At 35.5% G+C, this 23,160-nt stretch overlaps 1 protein-coding gene and 1 long non-coding RNA gene across 2 annotated transcripts in view; both read right to left on the reverse strand.

The window, feature by feature from the left end:
• LOC129570239 (adenylate cyclase, germination specific-like) overlaps positions 1-13,976 on the reverse strand; it is a 58,159-nt gene extending 44,183 nt beyond the window's left edge. Inside the window, exons 1-3 of the mRNA XM_055449779.1 lie at positions 13,858-13,976; positions 13,645-13,780; positions 8,208-8,323 (exon numbers count right to left, since the gene is read on the reverse strand). Coding sequence (XP_055305754.1) covers positions 8,208-8,323; positions 13,645-13,780; positions 13,858-13,974 — 369 coding nt within the window. The 5' untranslated portion in view covers positions 13,975-13,976. The remainder of the gene's footprint in view (positions 1-8,207; positions 8,324-13,644; positions 13,781-13,857) is intronic.
• A 982-nt stretch (positions 13,977-14,958) lies between these two features.
• On the reverse strand, positions 14,959-16,378 carry LOC129569892 (uncharacterized). The gene is made up of 4 exons (XR_008688082.1): positions 16,142-16,378; positions 15,284-16,035; positions 15,078-15,205; positions 14,959-15,047 (listed from the first exon to the last, which is right to left on the reverse strand). It is a non-coding gene; the product is annotated as an uncharacterized LOC129569892 (long non-coding RNA).
• Between the last annotated feature and the right edge of the window lie 6,782 nt (positions 16,379-23,160).

Consider the following 23,160-nt stretch of genomic DNA (forward strand, 5'->3'; position numbering starts at 1 on the left):
TTCTACAACAGGAAGGGGCCAACAAGATTTCGGTGTTTCTTCTCATCACACGAAGTCAAGCTGCCGTGGAGGCATACAACGGATATCTCGGTCGAAAAATCATTGCCCACGCTAATTTTTTTGTGCTTATCAACGCCTTGCGTGATGAAGAATTCCACAAAAGCCGTGAGTTTGGCCTGCTTCTTTCGACCGCTAACCCACCATTGCAACGACGCCACTATCGCATTCGGGATGAAAAAATCCGCAAGATAAGTGAAATGTTGCAGAAGAAGCAAATTGATGTTGATGGTTTTCTAAATGGAATAACCTGCCCCGACAACAACATTTTTAGCGACGAGCACTTTGATTTTTTGGACGATGGTGTTTCTGATGATGAGGACGAAACGGAGCCAGTTGCATCCAATTCAATCAGTTCAGGAAGCTCGGCAATCTCCGGGAAAACTTGTGTGATTTGCCTCGAGGCAACCAGCGATGTTCTGCTGTCATGTGGGCACTACAAGTATTGTTTGAGATGCTTCGAGCGTGAGAGAGCTAATTTCAACGAAAAGTTGGTTGAACATCAGCTAGGCCGGCGTGACATTGAACCCACATTTAAATGTCCTCTTTGCCAAGCCCAAATAACGAGCCACATGCACGTTAAAAAAATATTTGTTGATTGAATAATAATTTTTCATAAGAATCAGATTTGAAATTTGCTGGTGTTTCTAAACTTGAAAATTATGGCTCAACTGAATAGACGTAAAACTTTTCATTTATTTATTTTTTTGTATGCAATAAATCAAATGATGACTTTTGCAGTCATTATGCCGTCGTTGCAATCCTAAATGCTTCTAATAGCCTTAATTCTTTACACGTTTACAAAAGGCTATTTGAACCCTTGGCAGTTTGACGGCCTTTTAGGCAATTTCTTTATCTTTTTATAAACTTTTTTTTAATTTTTTGCTTGGCGGTGAATAAATAAAAATAAGTTGTAAACAAAAAAGCGGTGAACAAATAAAACAAAAACAAACAAACATTTTGGCCAAATTTTTTTACATTCAATAATAACGCTTCAAGTGACGCTAATTTCATTATTTATGTACAATTATTCGATGAAAAATACGTGGGTAAATTATGTCCATTTTCAATTGGATATAATTCCACTGACTCTTTGGTCATAATTTCCCCGGGAAATTATGTCCATATGCATTTGGATATAAATTCTTCTGATTTTTGGACATATTTTCTCTAATAAAAATTTTTTCGATGGGGAAGTTATGTCCAAATTTGAAATGGAATAATTTTCTCCGTCATTTCGGCCATAAATTCTCCATTCATTTTGTATGAGGGAAGTTATGACCGGGGAAAATATGACCGGTCACCCTTCTATTGTGCTGCTTCTTCCAACGATTACGATACGATAATTCTAACTGAGACGTGGCTAAGAAATGATATTTATGATGCTGAATTTTTTGACGATTCGTATTCTGTTTTTCGTAAGGATAGACTTTTTCAACGTGGCGGTGGTGTACTAATTGCAACCAAAAATGACAAATTCGCCAGTGGAGAGATAAAAATTGCTGGTGCTGACGATCTGGAATATGTTTGTGTGAAAGCCTCTACTAAATCACACGTCATCCATATCTACTGTGCATACATTCCACCAAACTCACCGCAATCAGTTTACGACTCACATTTAGCGGCCATGCATCAAATAGCATCTGATCCAGAGGATGTTCTTATTTTCGTTGGTGATTTTAATCTGCCACATGTCGAATGGTCAATCGATAGTGACAATGACAACATATTAATTCCAACTAAATTTGCACCGGAGTACACGGCCACTTTTATCCAGGGACTCATGAGCATGGGTGTTCATCAGGTACGTAATGATTCAAAGGAGCGTCTATTGGATCTGTTCTTTACAAATGATTTCACCAACATTACAATTGAGCGTGTTGATAAGGCCAACGCACTGAAGAAAAAAGTGGAAGGTCATCATCCACCAATAATGGCTACATTTGAATGGCACGGAATCAATACGACTGAAGCCAATATCACAACAAAAGCATTCAACTTCAAACGAGCCAACTATAGGGACATGAATGCACAATGCACATCTAGCAAATGTCAACTTCACCGAATTATTCCACGGAAGGACAATCACTGAAAAAGTGAACTTGCTGCACGACGATGCAATTATCAAATTTATTCCTACGTACATCGTCAATTCGATACAAAAATGTCCGTGGAAAAACAAATTCCTAATAACATTGAAAAATAAAAAGAATTACATTGGTAATCCCGAACTTTTCCGTACCGTTGGCCTGCGTTGTCTGTAGGTGCTTTTGGTTATTTTTTGTGAATTTTCTTGAAATAAAGGCAGCGAAAATATAATAATAAAAATAAAGTGAAAAATCGGATACTTTAACTAAAACTTCGACAATTTTGTATGAGAGGTACCCGTAAACCGATTCCTATTGGCTTCAAACTTTCTGAGGGTTCATTTTTTGGAGAAAAAATAAGATTCTGAAAGTTTCATGTTGATCGCATTTGCACAAAATTGATTTTTTGTCCTCAATTTTTGTCGAAATTTTCCAATTTTGTCGAAATTTTTGGCAAGTACCCCAGGATTAAATCGAAAATGGCTCATCTTCGAACTTAAACTAAGTTTTTCGAATACAAAACTTTTGGCGTTTCCAGATTTGGATTATCTCAATTATTTTTTGAGTTATCGTGTTAACACACACCAACGACGACAACGACAACGACAACGACGGCACACGAACGGAAAAGTGTCTCAAAAAGTGGTTTTCTATGCGTTTCATGAGTTTTTATGATGATCTAAACCAATTTTGCGAAAAAAGTTTTCGGGACCAATTCCTATACTTTCCCTTGACACGTTGTGTACGGAAAAGTAATAGGAAGAATAAGGCATGGAAACGCTACAGACGATCCGGCTACCATCAGTCGTTTGAATGGAAGTATATTTTGGCATCACGTGAGTTTGATAAACTGAACACGGAACTGTACAACACATACGTGGACAAAATGAAATCCTCGCTCAAGCATGATGCATCGAGATTTTGGCAATATGTAAATTCGAAGAAGAGTACTGACAACAAACCAAAAGCCATGCAACTTGGTGATTTGCGCACGGCAAACGAAAGTGAACAGGCGAACCTGTTTGCAAATTTCTTCAGTAGCAACTATGATAACTCAACGACTCAAGGCGTTCAACAATCGCCTGCCGATGAGTCACAGCAAACTGAGAAATTCCAGCTCGACATCAATTTTGTGCTGGGACATATTTTTTTGGTATTTAATTTTAATGAAACGGTCACTAAATTTAAGAAATGGTTACTGAAAATCTGGAATTGGTTGCGAAAAAGAGGAATTAATCTCCAAAAATATTAATTAAAAAAAATTAAATGGTCACTAGAAAAAAAGATATGGAGTACTATTTAAATTAAATGAATTTTGAAAATAAATAACTGGTCTTCAAAATTAAAAGATTTTTTTTTTCAAAAATATAAAATTGATCTCTATTTATAAGAAGTGATGCCTCAAAATAATCTCTAATTGAATTCGAAAAAAAGGAAACGATCTCTAAAAATAATAAAGCGGTCACTTGTTGTAAAAAATCTTCAAAAAAAGAAACGGCCTCCAAAGAAAAGAAACGGCCTACAAAGAAAAGAAACGGCCTCCAAAAAAAAGAAACGGCCTCCAAAGAAAAGAAACGGCCTACAAAGAAAAGAAACGGCCTCCAAAAAAAAGAAACGGCCTCCAAAAAAAGAAACGGCCTCCAAAGAAAAGAAACGGCCTCCAAAAGAAATTAAACGGTCTCCTAAATAAAAGGTCTTCCCGATGGAGAACTTTTCCACCCTGTTGTCCAAAATAATGGACTTCATTCATGGCTATTTTTCAGAGCATTGAAGTTGCTGGCTATGTAGCGCTGCTGCTGAACAGATCTGTTCAACAGCAGCTGTTGGTTGCGTGCATATTCGCTGTGACGCGCGCTTGTTCATTTTTGTTTGTCCCTTGCATTCACAAGGAAACAGACAGAGAAGCGTAAACAACAGACTCCGAGAGGGATTTTTATCTTGTTCATTTCCCGTTATTTGTCAACAAGTCTGCCTTTATCCACGCATTGCCACTTTACATAACGTCCATCAGAAATGTAACATGTTCGCCATTTAGTTTTATATTGCCCATGCAATAGTTATGGGGATTTTTGTTTTGTTTATTTTTTGCTGTTTGTAAACAAATCTGCCTATCTTTTTGCATTGTCTCTGTGTATTTATTTTATTTTTTACGCTTCAGTTGGTCTTTCATTTTTTACACGTTTAAGTTAGGCTATATTGGACCGTTTACATTTCGGCTACCTATTCATTTCCATGTATTGGTTAGGTTATCTTGTGTCAATGCTTTTTAAACCAAATTGTTATACCAATCGAGAAAGACTATTACAACTATTTATTGTATAAAATTACCATATATTGTACAAACACAAAAAGATCAGGTTTTTCACGACTCTTGGAGTCGTTTTCCTGCAAAACAAAATATTCAGCCAGTTTTTGGCGGTGTGAAATAAATAAATAAATAAATACAAAACACGAGATACATCGTAAGCGACGCGCGCGTGCATGCACACACAAAGCTGCCGTTCTTGTCTCGTGTGTTTTATACGCTTCTCTTTCTGTTTCTGTGTGAATGCAAGAGACAAACACTGCGAATTTCGTCAAGTGTACCAACGAACGTCAAAACAGAATTCAAATTCAACGGTTTTCAAATCAAACACTATGCAATCGAATGTTTCCAATGTTTGTGTTTTCTTTAATCAAGTGCAGAGGAGAAAAAAAAACAAAGCTAATGAATGTTAAATTTATTCTTTTGTGTTCTGTTTTTATTTGTCCCATTTTTCATTTTTTTCATCGCACTGTCGTTTATTCAACTCGTTCTCTACCAAGTGTTCGAAAAATTAGAACATTTATATGGGAAATAAAGTGTTCGGTAAAAAATGGTTAAAATTCAGTCATTCTGAAAGAAAAAATTTCGAAAAATGGCTTAAGAAAAGGTCAAAACATGATCAAACTAATGGAGACTTACGGACCAATTTCCGATCTAGAGCGGACCATTTGACTTTTACAACGGACCATTTGGGCAAGAACGGACCATTAAAATAATTCATCCGATGAACTAGATTGCTGCGGCTACGCCCGTTCGCTGTGTTTGAGGTTAGCACATATTCTTTTTTCTACACAACAATCGCAATCACTTCGTGTGAGGTTAGGTCAGTTTACTGTGTTACGATTAACGAAGAATTTATTAATTTAAACTTGGTTTTTCCAGTAAACTCCAACTTTCCCTCCTTCAGAACGATTTATTGGTCGAATATAATTGAATTTCTGACTTTACTTGATTGATTAATAGGGTGCATCGATATTTAAAATCGTACAAAATCAAAAACCCTGGGTACGCGTTCGTTTTGGCACCTCAAAAGAAAAAACTTTTTTTCTGGGACATTTTGCCGAAAAGTCGACTCCCACTATCCGCCGAATTTTTTGTCTGGTTCATTTTTTGAGGATTTTTTCAGACTTCCAGTTATGAAATTATTCCACTTCACTGAAATGACAGTTGACTTCACACAAACTGCATTCAGCTGTGTTTGAAATGTCATAAAACAGTAAATTCGGAATATCCACAAATTCTCCACGTGTCGAATGTACGGAACAGATCGTTTGAAGCGCTCGGCAGTTTGACATTTTAAACACAGCTGAATGCAGTTTTTGTGAAGTCAACTGTCATTTCATTTGAAGTGGAACAATTTCATAACTTACATTGTGTTTACACCATTTAGTTAAAAATCGAGTTTTTATTTTGAATTAATCACGCCGGAGATGATTATTTTCTTTCTATTCATAATCTCTTGAAATTGATTGAGTTTGAATTGAAAAAGAATACTTATACGGCCATTCTTCGAGAATTTCGTGTATTTGTGTGACACTTGAATTTGAAACATTTGTGCAATGAGATTTTATTTAAAATAAAATCTCTACTGTGATTTTTAGGTATAAATTGAGAAAAGAAATGTTCGAAAATCAGCTTTGAATGTAGTGTGATTTGTTATAGGCGACAAACAATTGGATCCAGGATTGAATGCAACTGGTTATTTCTTAATTTATTAAGACATTAATGTTTGTGCTATCGTTTGTGTTGTTTATCATCAAAGCACGCTCAATTGCCATCTCAAGAAAATAATAAAAAAATATTTTGTCATCGTATTTAGTTGGACTATCGACAAAAAAATAGATGCGTTGCAAATCATCAATGAATCACAGTGATCCAGGATCGAACAACCATCAACGAAAAAATCATCTTGCTTTAGCTTTTTATTTGAAAAAAGTGGCGTTTTCCTGATGTGATCATGAATTCATATGTGAAATTTGATACCAATCAAGGAATTTAATATTTTTAGTGCATAAAGTGGGCAAAATAACGCATAAACAATTTGATGTCCGTGAACATCAATATTGGTGACAAGCAAGCTTCACTTTTTTCCACTACGAAGTACACCGGCGCTGTGTGTACGAAAAATCGTTTGTATGGTTCATTTCGCGTGGATGATTTTTTGGCTACTTTTTCGCAAATACTCCCCTCTGGAGCCCCAAAAAATCTCAAATGCATGGCTAAAAATGACTCTACTTAGTCTAATTTTTGACGAAAAATCCAAATCTGATCATTAGCTGCACACGAAATAATGATTTGGTGGCTTGAGAGGCTCAAATCAAAAATGGCCAAAAAGTCGCCATTTTACGCTATATATAGCCGAACAAGTCCGATTTTTTTCGAATTTGAAATGTCTGAGAAGCTATTTCCACTCAATTTTCAACGTAAAATTGATTTCCGTTTTCATTTTATAAAATTCATGTGATTTTTGTGTCGTATATTGCGTCTATTGTAACACAGACGAAAAAAAACTTTGAATCAAATAAAGAAATAAGTCTTAAATATGACGTTAGTAGGTTTCCATCCAATATTATCATATAATGACTGGAATCCTACTAAACAACACACATACGCATGTACAGTACAGTCATTGGCGCATACACAAACGTCAACTCATCTATGACGTTTGTGTATGCCCCAATGACTGTACATGCGTATGTGTGTTGTTTAGTAGGACTCCTGTCATTATATGGGAATATTGGATGGAAACCCACTAACGTCATATTTTAGACGTATTTCTTTGTTTGATTCAAAGGTTTTTTCGGCTGTGGAGCAAAATGAGAAAATTACGCCCGGATGAGCTTCGGTTTAACAGTGATATTACGTCACTGAGCAAATAATTTCTGCCGTTGCTGCCTATAAACTTCTAGTGTGATCCCTCATGAACATTTTGAGTGCCTACATGACCAAATCGAGTGATATTTTCATATATTTCTGGTGGTGATTTCTCGAGGTACCTCACGAACAAAAAATGATAATTTCACAACAAAATCCATAAAAAACGTCACTTTTGTTCGACAAGTACTACGACTGCTAGTGTCACGTCACATAATACTAAATGCATCCATTCTTAATAGAAAAACAATGAAAAATTAATATTATGCAGCATTTACGTGCATTTACGTTCGACACTAGCAGTCGTTGGACAAGTACCTCAAAAAATCTCTTTTTGGAGTTTTTGTCTTAGAAGACTACCCATAGTTTTGAGAAAAAATAACTTTTTACAAAGACACTAACCGTAAAAAGTGTATATTTAGAGATTTTTTGACCAGAAGTCGATTTTTTGAGAGTTGAGAGTTGGTTGGCAGCTTTATTCGATTGTGTTGAATATTTTAAAAATTCAAGAGATTTTTGATAACCAATAAAAATGCTTTTGAAACAATGTGATCTGACTTACGGATTACGTTATACAGACGTTCAAATAATGCCCGTTTAGGAGCGGTTGTGTGTACAGTACACTAAGGGGTAATTTTCAAAAGATTTTTGATGATTCCGATGTTCAAACAAAAAAATTGTCTGTCCGTGTCCGTCCGTCCGAAAAATGTCCGAGAAGAATATCGTGTCCGAATGTCCGACGGACAAAAGGACACCATGTCCGTCCGAAATTTTTTTTCGGACATTCGGACAATTGTCCGTTCGTCCGAAAACTATTTTACAAAACGTACAAAATGTTGTCCTTTTGACACCTTTATTCATAATATAAATCAGATAAAACTTGCATGTGTATTATGTCGAACATCCTTAATAGCTTTAATCATGTGGAGTCCAGTTTCAACACTACAAACAGCATGATCTGGACGCGATTTCCAGCTACTAGAGTCAAACATGGATATACCTGTGAAGATTATTCAATTAAATAAGCGACAATTCCACATTCCACACGAAACCGAACCAAATTTGCAATTGACCTCTCCGATTTCGCTCAAACTTGGTGTATAAACTTGGTATGGCCAAAAACTTGCAAAGCCAAAAATTAGGATGACCTTCCCCTCTTGATGAAGAATTAGGGTGGCCGAAATTGTGCGAAAAATTGATTAAAGCACTTTTTTGACATTTTTACACTATGAAAAGCAAAGGGACGAAACCCATCGGTCATATTTTTTGAAAAAATTCGGACGTCCGGTCCGAATGTCCGAAAACCGAAAATAATTTTCGGACGTCCGGTCAAATATGGTCCAAAAAATGTCCAAAATGCCACAAAATGTATGAAAATCACAAAAAATCATCTTTTCTTCGAAAATTCCTCAAATATACACTTTTCAGGGTTGGTGTCAGGGAATCACTTCCAAGAGTTTTCGACTGAGAAGACTCCCCTTATTTTTGAAAAAAAAATAACTTTTTACCAAGACACCAACCCTGAAAAGTGTATATTTGAGTAATTTTCGAAGAAAAGACGATTTTTTGTGATTTTCATACATTTTGTGGCATTTTGGACATTTTTTGGACAATATTTCACATAATCAGTGAAAAGCTTTGGATCTGGCAAGGCTATTTCCATGAAAAATTGCCCGCTAAACATTTTTGTAGAAGTAATCATATGCGTAAAACCACTAGGAATGGGTGTAAATTGCATGCAATTTCATTTGACAATGATTTGTACACTGAAAACGCAAAATATCAAAAAACGACAAAATTACACCATGGTGTAAAGTTGCAACTTTCAAAAAGTAAAGATGCAGTTCTTCATGATTTGAGGTCCTCTTTCAGCCCACTAAAGGGCTCGCCTGGGACACGAGAAAAAAACATGTGTCGTACTGTGTAACAGACTACTCCAACTATTAAATGGTGTGGGAGCAGGGACTTTTTTTACCGGGAGCGGAGTGGTGCAATGCTTCAGAGCGCAAACGATTTGAGGGCGCACGCGAGCGCTGAAGGCGCTCGAGCGCCATATGAAATAGTCATATAACTCCTCAACTGATCGAAATAGAGCAATGGTGTCTGAAGCAACTTTGTAGTACTGCTTAAGAGCTTTGCAGATAAAGTGCTAAAAGTACTAAAATAGTACTAAAAATGTACTAATTTGTACTAAATTGCCTAAAATCATTTTGATGGCCATCGCCAACTCTGAATGATGGAAGACTGCCCTAAATCATGTAAGACACACTGTTTCGGACCATAGTAAACCCTAGGTGCCGATATTTAGCTGAATAATTAATATTTGAATCGAAAAGATTAAAGTCTGATATGTTACTTTTTCATAGGTTATACTGGTGGATTTTCGCTTCACATATCAATTTTTCGGCCTAGTATCGGCGCCTAGGGTTTACTATGGTCCGAAACAGTGTGTCTAACATGATTTAGTGCAGTCTTCCATCATTCAGAGTTGCCGATGGCCATAAAAATGATTTTAGGCAATTTAGTACAAATTAGTACATTTTTAGTACTATTTTAGTACTTTTAGCACTTTATCTGCAAAGCTCTTAAGCAGTACTACAAAGTTGCTTCAGACACCATTGCTTTATTTTGATCAGTTGAGGAGTTATATGACTTCAAAAAATGCTCAAAAATGTGTTTGGTAGCCAAAATTTATTTTCAGCCTGTAAAGTGGACTGGGTGTGGTTTTTTCGAGTTAATATGTTCTAGAGAGTTATTTAATCTATCTCTGGCTATAATTTTGTCAAAGAAAGTAAGTGAAACAAATGTGTACTTTGCGAGTTATAGTCGGAAAACTGAAAAAATGACATTTTTACGGAAATTTGGCCCTCTAGCATCCACCAAATGTCATTTTTAGGGTCGGGTATGTTGGTAAAATTTATTTATTGGACCTTTAACTACAATTTTGCTGAAAACAGTGAGATGTTATCATCAACACTAAATGAGTTATTGACCAAAAACTGAAGAAGTCAACTCTGAAAAATCCTCTGAATCCCAAAAACTGCATAGGTCGTTAGAACGAAAACCCCTACTAAACTTTCAAAAACCCAGTTGGGGTTTTACTCAGCTATGGTAGTACTAACACCTCCGATATGCCAAGTCCTGGCCCTTTGACTAGTGTTGCACTGTGATATCATTGTAAACGGACAAAGAGTGGAATATGTGAATCGAACAATAACAAGTGAATCATATATTAAAATTGTTCAAAAAAAAGTTTATGGGGCAATCAATACCATAAATCCATTAAAAATGATATTACCGAACACCATAAAATTGCAATTAGTTAATTCATTAATGATTCCCAGTTTATCATGATTATGATGTTCACGGAACTAATGGTGAAAGTGATGAATTAGAAAAACTGCTCAATATATGCATTAGATAAATTTTAAATATAAACAGAAGAGAACACATAACTCCTCACAGAAATGAACTTGACTTATTGACTCTTTATGATCGAGAACACTCCATATTGCTAATATGTTGAACAAAATCTTAATAAATGAAGCCCAATCTTATTTGAATAATTTAATTAAAATCAATACAAACAATACTAGATCTGCTAATAAACTAATAGTAAATATGCCTAAGAATAACTTTCACAAAACTTCCTTATTTATTGGAGGTCCTAGTCTTTGGAACAAGTTACCCGATTTTATACGTAATGTTACTGATAATGATGACTTCAAAACACTTCTAAAAAGCTATTTACTAAACATTGAAAATCATAGATTATAATAAGAATCATATTTAAATTATTTTTTCATATTTATACAGAGCTTCTGAAGCAGTTTCAAATTACCCCCTCTGAATTAATTTTTGCACATTACCCCAATTTTTTACCCCTATGTGGAAAATTTCGCCCATACTGTGATTTAAATTCAAAAGTGAGGGCCTTTTTTTTAGTCCTGTTTTTTTCTGCGAAGCGGTTTACACTAGATAGAATCGATTTTGAAAAGTGATGACCTTTTTTTGCTCTTCACTTTTGGAACTACCCCCCAAATAAAATTTTCAATTTGAAATAACCCCTCTCTGGACGACCAACCTTCAGAAGCTCTGTATTTATATGTTTTTGCACTATTTATAAAAAAAATGTTTAGTTTTAAAAATGTAATTGGCCTTAAGGCAGCATGTGATGAAATTATTGCACGCATAAATTAATTTATGCAGATTTCATCACCGAATCAAATAAATAAAAAATAAATACTATTCAACTCTTCTGTTGACTAATTTGACATTGTTTTGACATTTTGTTTGTAGTTCACTTGCTAGTACCAGTTGGCGACAGCGATGAGAAGGCAAAGCGGCGATACTCCCTAACTATCCGCAAGTTGATATTTTTTCAGAATAAAATTCGGTGTGGTCACCATTTACCATTTTTTCATGATTTTTCGACTATATGGGCGAAAATACTGAAACGTCAACCACAGAGAAAAATGGTTTTTTTCAATTTTGGCGGAAATATTTTTACATATTGTTAGTAAACGTTTCATATATGAAGAAGATATGGAAAAGAAGTAAAAAGAAGGTCTTAGTATATGTGAATGTGATGTCAATCAATGTTTTATCATGAAAAAACGTAATTCGGACTGGAACGTCACCGAATCCAAGAAGGTTTCAAGTGGATGTTCCTGATAGACTGGCGAGTGAAAAATCATATCCAAATGGCTGTTTTGAAAGGAAATGAGGTGAATTTCAATATTATGATCTAACTTTTGGCGATATCAGAGGTATTCATATATCTTTTTTTTTCGTGACGTAGCCAGTCACCTATTTGCGGCCAGAAAACAGTCCAGAATACATTTTTGTGTAAATGCAAGTTTTCCAATCGATTATTTGGACCTTGAACTCCAATATAGTAATTCACATACATATTCTCTAGGCCAGAGGGGCTGGATATCATCGAAATGCCGAACAACCTCAAAAACCACTTCTATAAAAAAGTGACGTTCCAGTCCCTCTAAATCGGCTATAGCTCTTGATCTACGATACTTAGAGATAAACTTTGTTCAAAAAAGAGGTTCCGTCTTGGTACCTTTTTTCATATGAGAATGATAAACATTAACCTTAACTCAGAATTCATGAAGAAAAACTCGAAAAACCAATTTTTTGCGTGACGTTCCAGTCAGTATTTTCGCCCATACATTTTTTTCACACCGAATATCTGGTCTGACGATGCTAATATGTTCTAATGAAATGCTCACCGGATTCCAACGAATCAAAAAATACCATTGGTTGGGGCCGTCCTCCCCTTTAGAGAGGCAGTGGAGGATCCGAAAATCGAAAAATCACCAAAAATTACTATTTTAGAGCAAAAATATGGTAGAAACCTGCTTTTAGCCTAGAGCTGCCAGTTGAACTGAACTCGAACGTTCATGTTCAAACATTTTAAGGAATTCGCGTTCATGTTCGTTCGCGTTCAGTTCACCTTGTTCAATACGAAAAAATAAATGTTTATGTTTGTTCGAGTTCATGTTCGCTTAACTCAGCGATGTTTACGTGCGATCAACACGAGTAATCACAAATGAACATACATGTTCAGTTCATTTCGTTTTGTTCAAAGTTTGATTTTCTCTGTTTTTGTTCAATTCGTTCGAAAATTAGAAAATATCGTTCATGTTCGTTCATGTTCATAAAAAACTCGAACAAACTTGAACGAACATGAATAGTTCAGTTCAACTGGCAGCACTATTTTAGCCCCAAACCAATATGATATTCGGAAAGCTCGTAAAAAATCCTACTTACTTGTAGAACATTCTAACTTCATGAAACCCTCTCTTCTGGCCCAAATCGAGGTCGTCAGTTTAAAAAAAACGTGCTCCTGCAAGTATGCAACCATTTTTAATGCTTCTTAGGTACCAGCGAAGGTAGGGTATGTTCCTAAAATGTAGCACCTGGTCTCTAGTTTATTTTGGCATATAACATATTGCATTTATATGGCACAGATTTGGCTTTAGGGAGGTAATATTAAAGAAAAGGCGTGAAAAAATCGCATAATCTCACCACAACTGCCCAAAATAATAAGGCACCTTTATGTCCAAAGACGGTCGCATTTTTGAATTCGCAAAATATCGGCCACTATAATTTTTCATCAAGTGGAGAAGGTCACCCTTATTTTTTGGCTTTGCGAGTTTATGGCCATACCAAGTTTATGCACCAAGTTTGAGCAAAATCGGAGAGGTCAATTGCAATTTCTCTTCGGTTTCGTGTGGAATTGTCGTGAGATAATAAAGAGTTTTATTTCGGAATATATTTTAATGGGCTTAAACAAAGTTTACTTACAGTAGTAACAGTCCCCAAGTAGCTTTATCCGTAAGCAGTGATTGTCCTCCGCGATTTTGTCAAAGCGAGCAAATAAATCATTTAAAATTTTCACCAGCTGCTGTGCTGAAGTTTTACTTGCTAACTCAGTGAAGCCCTATTTCCAGAATGAAATTTGATGAAAAACTCTCCACTCGATTGCTTCGAATATGAAATATTCATACAAAAACTAACCTTAATATCAGCAAATAATATGCTCACATTCTCCATATGATAAATGTAAAGCTTTTTAAATTGGGCATCCACATTTGCTTTATACATCTCTTTTCTAATGTCGGTATTTACGAACATGGGTAAAACTGAATCAAAACAAAATCAATTTTAATTCTTATCGTGAAATGATAAACATATAAGGGAATGTCTTCATGAATGGGACAAACTTTGAGGTAACTTTGTAACTTTCCCTTCTGGAAATATTTTTGAGAATGTGATATACCGTTGGAAAGAGGACCATCAAAGGAATCTTTTTCCCTAAGACAGTTCTTCGATTACATTACAAAAAAAAATTATCGCAAAATTTCCGACCACGCCAAAAATGGCCAAAAAAAATTTTGTCTTCTTGAATGGGACAGTGTCCCATTGGGACACTCCAAAAAAACTCAGAAATATGTGTGAAAATGAAACAATATCATCATATTTTGAATGTTTATTCATTTAATCGACTTTTGGATTATAATAAGTGACAAAAGTAATGAGTAATGATGTTTATTCGTCGCTACCTTGGTCTTCGACTTCATTTTATAGTTAATCCCATTTGGGCACACCTACACTTTATTGACAGTAGCCAAAATTGATTTATTTTTCTATGGGGTCGAGTATGTTTCAAATATATGCAAATTTTTTTCCGCGCCCCACTGTGTATCCAAAAAAAGGCGACCATTAAAATCAGGGTATTGACACCGTATTGGTTGATTGCCAACAGCTGGAATACAGATTGGGGAAATAACGGTTTCTTTAAAATTCTCCGCGGCTCGGATCATTGTGGAATCGATTTGATTTTTCGGTGGCTCCGTGGCAGCTTGTTGGAATATGGTGGAATATATTTGAAATTCTGTAGAGGTCCATGGGCTCCACGGAGCCCATGGACCTATGTGAAAAATGTTATTCTTCTTCGATATGCTCCGATAAGCTCCGATATGCTCAAATTCTGTATGTGAAAAATGTTATTCTTCTTCGATATGCTCCTATAAGCTCCGATATGCTCCTATAAGCTCCGATATGCTCCTATAAGCTCCGATATGCTCCTATAAGCTCCGATATGCTGAAATTCTGTAGAGGCCATGGACCTCCACAATGTTCCAATATTCCACAATATTTTAATATATTCCAAAATGTACCAAAATGTTCCAATATACTCCACAGACCTCCACGAAGCTCCACGAAGCTCCACAGACCCCCACGAAGCTCCACGGACCTCCACAATGTTCCAATATTCCACAATATTTTAATAAATTCCAAAATGTACCAAAATGTTCCAATATACTCCACGGACCTCCACAGACCTCGACGAAGCTCCACGGAGCTCCACAATGTTCCAATATTCCACAATATTTTAATATATTTCAAAATGTACCAAAATGTTCCAATATACTCCACGGACCTCCACGAAGCTCCACAGGGCGAGGCAACACTTTTATGTTAAAAAAACTCTCATTTTTACTTTTCCACAAACTTTGTTTGTATAGGAAAAGTGTTGGTTTTACTCAGAGCTCTCATTTTGTATATGCCTATATTTCGAGCTATTAGTGGTTGCTATTTGTAGGCAATAGCTGTGGATATTTTGAAATAACAGCTACCGCACAATTTGTTCGGAATTATTCTGAACGTTCCATTGGATTTTTAAAAGTGGAAAGATAACGTTCAATTCAAAAATGTATGTGGGATGTTAATTGAACGTTATCACCACACTTCTAAAAATCCAATTGATCGAATTGATTGTTTTTTCGACGAAAATTCGACGCTGTAATTCCATTTGTTTGAACATCAATCGACGCTGTACAATACGATTCTGCATACGCTGAAACTTCATGATGTCCAATTGTTGTTTCGTTGCGTTCGAAATGGGCTTCAAGAAAAGCTAGTAGTGCTTTGGTATGTGGCTCGCGCATCCGAGAAACCGACAACTTTGATTGCACAACGCACAATTCTGACCATTACTGAATCGACAGCGATTACATAATATATGGTAACAGCTCGTGAAAAACTGTTTTGGAACTTCAACACCGGTTCGACGTGGAACCACGTCGAACATTTTCTGAACCTGTAAACACGAATTGCAGCGAAATTTCATCACCGCTTGTTGGAGCAATGGTTCAGACATCGCAATGACAAATGAATTCACAGTGTGTCACTCTGGAATTAAAGTTGGAGAAAAAAATATCGATAAAATAATTTGATAAAAACGTGATGACCAATAGTGTGATTTGATTTTTTTCGAAAACAGAATTTAATGACTCACTGATATGTTTTTTTCCCAAACGAACAATCAATCTCTTTGTTTCGAACCAATTCGATGGAATAAAATTCTACAACTCAAACGTGAACCTTTGGTTTCAATTTTTAGTCAATTTTTCACGGCAAACAAAATTTATGTCGCTCTGATTCCGAAAGATTTACGTGTTTTTTCTTATAATTTACTAATTCAGAAAGAAATGCGCGCAAACTGAACTATGAAGCAGATACACACCAAATCAGATATCAATCCATAATTTTTAGGCTGTCAGTAAGTATGACTATAAGTCGTGTATTTTCACCATGTATACGTATTTTCAGCGGCAACACTAATATTCAGCAATTTTCAGCATGTATAGTTTATATGCTTCTACCAATTCCATTCTTATGTGTATTGACTTGATGCTATAACAGAGAAATATGAACTGTCAACGATTTGACATATTTCTTTTCATTCGAATAATTTTGTTTGAAATTGTTTAAGTTTAGCAACAAACGAAAGGTGTTTTTGATATCGATCATATGAAAAGTATGTATAATGCAAGAAAATAACAAATTTAATTCAACTGCTGGGAATATTCGTTGGACGTTGCTTGAAAATGTTATAATTTAACTGAGTTTGCATTATTTTTCAGAGTTATTCTATCAAAACAAATTGAATCTACAAGTGATATTCGAGTTTGTGGTAAAAGATGAAGGAAAAAAAATTCTTCATTAGAAAACTTTCTAGTTTCATAGGTTATAGGAAACCAAAAACGCAAAAATCACCACTCCGCCGAAACGATACAATTCGGAGTACGGGTCCGATACATAAAAAAAACCAAAACCCAACGACAATGAACCAGAATTAATCGTTCAATCGGCAGATCCGATTGAATTGCGAAATCGTGGAGAAATCAATAGACAATCAGCCAAGATGATAAGAGGCCTGAGATTTCATTTGGAATGGGATTCGAATCTTTTACGAGTATAATTGATGGGTTATGTTTGGATAAAGACGGCGAAAAGGACGATTCAGTGCAAATGCACTATATGCAGTATACTGACCGTTGGGAATTAAATCTTGGAGACTATGAAATCGTCTTCGCCGTAAGCTCGACATCGGAATTAGCTTAATTTGAAAAAAAAATTAACCAAATAAATTGATTCTTCTCAGGCAGATGAGATGAGAGCAGCTCCAAACGATGCGGGAACAGCAGCTCCAAGCGAAGTAGCTCCAATCGATGCGGAAACAGTACAACGAAACGATGCGGGAACAGCAGTTCCAAACGACGTGGAAATGCTAAACCGTTTATATGGTTTTTGCCCTGAATTATTCGATGCGGATTTTTTCCATACTGATTCGGATGTGCAACATTTGGATGAAGCAAATGATGGGCAACGTTTGGATGAATCAAATGATATGCAACATTTGCTTGTAGAGCATACCGAGAAAAAATTAGAAACACTAATATTGTATCATCGACGAAACCGCAAGCAATTTGAGAAAGCCAAATTCATGGCCTTGAATGGTGAGGCAGACGAAGTACACAGCTACAACCGTCTTTGCAGACAATTCTTAATATTTCTCTGGATTGTGCTACCAACATTTTTGATATTTGCGAACACAATGACTCGCCTCCGCCAAATACATTGAACAGTTTCGTCGATGACTATCACCGAATGAAAAGATTTTCAATCGCATTCGCCGATCGATTGACGTTTGATGAGAGAAAAAGTCAGCCGCTGCCGCCGTCGCCACAGCCAAAACAGCAAAGGCAAAAGGAACAGCAACAGCAGGCTTCAGAATCGCCAAAAAGAAAAAGAGTATCCGTCGAGAATTTCATACAGACAAAAGTCATTAAGCGAAAAGACCAAGATGAGGAAACGCTTGACAACATGCCAAAAACGACTGATGATTTTTTTTGAGGTATGGCTAACACGAATTTTGAATGGGAAAATGCGCGATTTTTAGAGGATTTGCCTTTGATCGGCGAGAGTAAATCAAAAAAAAATGGATGGATTATTTTTTACAACAAATCCCGATCCAAGGCACTCGCTTTAAGAACTGGAGTCAAGTTTGTATTTCGTACGTATCATTCCCAATTAAGAGTAGTTGAATGTTTGAACGAACGTGCACAGTTCATAATTTATCGGCTATGCTTGGAACAAAATCAAGACCAAATATCATATGTTCCAATGGATAAATCAATTGATTTTTCGCCATTAGTTATTTTACGTGTTTATGAACGAAACAAAAAATTCTATGTGAAACCCCGGTTCATTTTTGATTCAACAAACGGACGTTACCATCTTTTCTACGATTACAATCTTGAAAAATCCATCATCACATGCAGCCACGGTTCGCATAACTACTTTGCGAACCAGTGTAATGTCCAAGTGGTACATCCCGGAATAAAAAAGCCAAATTTCTTGTGGCAGTGCTATCAATTCAATGGAAAAAAAATGAATGGATTCCGCATACAACAAACTGGCGTTCACGGCGAACCACGATGTGTGCGGAGTTCAGCTCAATCAAAATTTGGCCCTTCAGACAAAAATAAAAATTGGAAAGACTTCGAAAAAGAGCTATTTGATTTAATTGATTCCAAGTTAAAATCAAAACGCAAAGTTAAACGAGATGCTAAAACGTTGGAAACATTTATCAATGATTTACAGGGGGCGATCGAGAGAATAAATACAGTAAGTTAAAATTTGTTTTATCCAGACAATGTACGTGTCTGAGCTCAGCTAGCTATCTGGACGCGTTCAATCTGATTCAGCCGCTGACTAACGCACTGAACAGTGCGCGTCCAATGTGCTCATAACGCGCATCGCTCAGCGTGTTTATGTGGAATGTCATTTACTTTGAGTGTTTGAGTGGCACACACAACTTTCAAAATAGAATTTCTTGTTTGTGAAGCGCATCAATAAATCGATTTCTTCTTTGAATACTTTTTTCAGTATTTTATCTGCACAAAATTGTTTTTTTTTTGTTGATTTTCTGCCGAATCTCCGGAATTTATTGCAACGAGTGTCAACAAAACGACACTGCGCCTTCTTGACAGTTCTCATATAAATGAGCCCAGAAGCGCCAACTGGTGCAAGAACATGTAATACAACCGTTGTATACCAATAGTATTAGAAGCTTACACGTTGGGTATACTGTTATTGACTGTTTTGAATAGTAGTTCATTCACATAAAAACATTAAAATCTGCTTGCATTACACTGATATCTCTCTTATTCCATTGATATTTTTTCCAAATGAGAAAAAAAAAACATTTCAAGCCTCAATTGCACAGCATATCACTATTAGAATCATTGTGTCAACATGAATCAACCAATGAACAAACCAAAACAAACACAAACCACACAATGAAATACCACGTTTGTATAAATATAGCAATCGCTTGAAGAGAAAAACTCAAAAAAACATGTTTCAATAAAAAATAATATTCTAATATTTTAGACCCGGTAAATATAAAATTAAATGAAATTTTTGTGTTTTCACGTGTTTTCATCAACATGAATAACTGCGACAAATGTCACTTCATGTTGTCATTGAAACAATCGGAACGTGGAACGTCAACAAATGAACTGACATTTGTTCGCAATTCTTAAGTTACTCTTGTGTTGACAAAAACACGCAAAAACACGAGAAAAATGTTTGATTTTACGTTTTAAAATAACAAGATTAAATTCTTGCATTGAAAAAAAAAAATTTGCGCTTTTTAATAAAAATAAACTCAAAATATTTCTTGAGAACAGGAAACCGCTCAATAAGCAATTGACACATGTATATATTTGTATACAAGCTTTTGAATTTGACGTACGTTGTGCTTGTAGTACTTGTTCTTGCACCAGTTGGCGTTGACGTAAGAAGGCATAGCGTCGCAACAAAAAGGAAATTTGTGATGAAATATCAAATGAAAAGCAGAACAACAAACATCGGCTGATGTGGACCACTTATTAGAATCGAATAAAATGATTTTGTCGTAGTTTCCAGTTGGACATTGACTGTTCCAATGAACAATCGGATTATTTTTCGACGAATTTTTTTTTACTGTCAGTCGAATGTGCAAAACGATACAAAAGTTCGTTGGTGTATGTGTCAAAGAGAATGATTCAAAGTACCATTTCGCGCGTAATGAACGAATTCTCTATATTGAATCGCACAATCATAAATCCATTTCGATGGAACAACTTTTATTTATTTAAACTTGAAACGTCACCGTATCGAAAATGTGCTACCATAGTGAAACTTTCACATATATTATTATAGAGAATTCGTTCATTACGCGCGAAATGGTACTTTGAATCATTCTCTTTGACACATACACCAACGAACTTTTGTATCGTTTTGCACATTCGACTGACAGTAAAAAAAATCGAAAACAACAATTGTTGATAGTACGTACAAAAACTCACGTGAAGCATTCAGATATATTGACAATGATTTCGTCGATATAGGAGTATTAGTCGAGACCAAAATGCCCAAATATTTGCCAAAAGAAATCGCCGAAGAAGAAATGTCAATCTTCAAATGCATAAACAATGCAAGTGCAACAACATTAGGGGGAGGAGTAATGGTTTATTTTGATGAAAATGATTTCGATGTATCTAACATTATTTCGTCAAATGACTTCGATCAAATCGACTGTCATGTATCGTATAAGGAATCATCCGAGTTCGAATTTGATCTCTGTGCTTTTTATTGTCGTCCCGCAGCTGGTTTGCCAGAATTTCGCGCAAAACATTTGCAAGACATGGTCAATACGTGGGCGCCAAAGATTGAAAATGAAAATTCTAATTTTTTTGCAGTTGGTGATATTAATGCAGATTTACCAACGAACAATGACAACGAGATAATTGATTATAAGTGTAAAAGATCTCATGGGCCATTCAAAAATTTAATAACATTCAACAAATGTAAGCAAATGAACCCATTGAACACAAACCATTTAGACGTGTTCATTAGCAGAGGTTGGTTGCACAAAATTTATTTATATAAATTTCAAATATCAAATAAATTTATCCGATATTTTTCATGCGTCGTGTTGTTCTAACGCATTTGCCAGCTATTTATTGATGGAATGAGATTTTCATTTTGTTCATTTACTGTTATTTGTCAACAATTCTGCCACTGTGTCACCACAAAGTATATATAGTCCATAAGAAATGTGCAGAGACGAGAATGTTCGCCATTTAGTTTTACATTGCCAATACATTGGTTATGGAGATTTTGTTTTGTTTATTTTTTGTTGTTTGTAAACAAATCTGCCTATCTTTTTGAATTACCACTGTACGTAGTATATGTCCCTAAGAAATGCGTAGAGACAATGCAAAAAGATATTCAGATTTGTTTACAAACGACAAAAAATAAACAAAACAAAAATCTCCATAACCAATGTATTGGCAATGTAAAACTAAATGGCGAACATTTTCGTCTCTGCACATTTCTTATGGGCTATATATACTATGTAGTGACACAGTGGCAGACTTGTTCACAAATATCGGTAAATGAACAAAACAAAAATCTCATTCCTGCGATGAATAGCTGGCTGCCAATACAACAGCCGATGTTTCGTTTATGTACTACGAATGCGTCAGAAAAACATAGCGCATGAAAAATATCGGATAAATTTATTTGATATTTGAAATTTATATAAATAAATTTATCTGCAACCAACCTCTGTTCATTAGGGTAGCCCAAATGCCAAATGTTTTAAAATTTGCAGCTCCTAACCGCTGATCCGAAAATTTGGGCCGAAAAAAATAAATTTAAGCCATTTTCCGACATACTTTTACTAATCAAATCCACTCCCCCGAGAGCTATGTAGTTTGTAGGGGAATAAAATCAATACATTGAAGAATATTCAAAAAATTTGGTACTATATCGCAATTATACTGGACAACAGATCACTGGGTCTTACTGCTGGCGTCCAGTACTACAATTTTGGTCAATATTACAATGCTCTAAAGTGCAGAACTGAGCTGTTAGGGGTGAATATATGGCCAAAATCGACCGAAATTTCACATTTTTGCTACAATAACGTCATAAAACCTCAAAATCACTACTTACAACACAGTTTTTGAGCCTATATCGACTCAATTTTTTCCGTACAATCCAAATATGACCATTGCCGGCCAGTCTGAACCCATTTTGGTGCCAATAATTTCGTCGGTTTACACTTTTGATAGAAATTTTGCTAAGTAGCGCTCTCACATCGGATTTTCAACAAAAACATCAATAGCCAAAACATCAAATCGACGGAAAATGATCAGAATTTTTGATTTGAACCTTCATACAGTGATTTTACACGTGTCAAAATGTAAAAATACTGAACCAACTGCGAAATTGCACCAAAAAAGGTACCGGTCGATGTGAAAAAAGTTTTTCTCTTCAGATCTTTGGCAAATTTCAATTGGTTCCTATAATTGAGTCCAAACTAAGAAAAACTGCATCATTAGATTTCATATATTGGACCATTTTAGTGATTTAGCGGGATATGTATTTCCAGATTAGAGCAAAATCGTCATAATTCAATATATCACAATTTCTTCAATTCCTGATGGTTTTACGCATATGGTTACTTCTGAAAATGTGTTCAGTGTGCAATTTTAGGTGGGAATGATCTTGATGAAATTAGCATTTGACCGCAACCAGGCCTTGCTAGGCCACTATGAACGAAAATCCAAATACACCAATTTTTGAATATTTTTCACACGCAATCAAACAGATCTAAATCATAATGTAAGCATAGAAAAAGTAGTAATTAGCTAAGTTTGTACTAAAACTGTGCTAAAAAGGTTCTAAAAGTGTGCTAAATTGTTTTAAAATAGTTTTAAGAGTGTTTTCCGTTTTGACAAATTTAGAAAATAATCGAAAACCAAACTTATTCAAAGTCATTATTTCGAAAGAAGACAACTATCATGCGATAAGAACGAATTTATTTAAAACAGATAAAAAAAACAGCTTTTTCAATACCGAACGAAAAAAAGTACAAAAAAACAATGAAGTCTTCAACGAAATGTAAACAAGACA

The sequence above is a fragment of the Sitodiplosis mosellana genome, unplaced genomic scaffold, assembly GCF_009176505.1.
Source record: "Sitodiplosis mosellana isolate CC-2019 unplaced genomic scaffold, AAFC_SMos_1.0 Smas_scaffold_47, whole genome shotgun sequence".
NCBI lineage: Eukaryota > Metazoa > Arthropoda > Insecta > Diptera > Cecidomyiidae > Sitodiplosis > Sitodiplosis mosellana.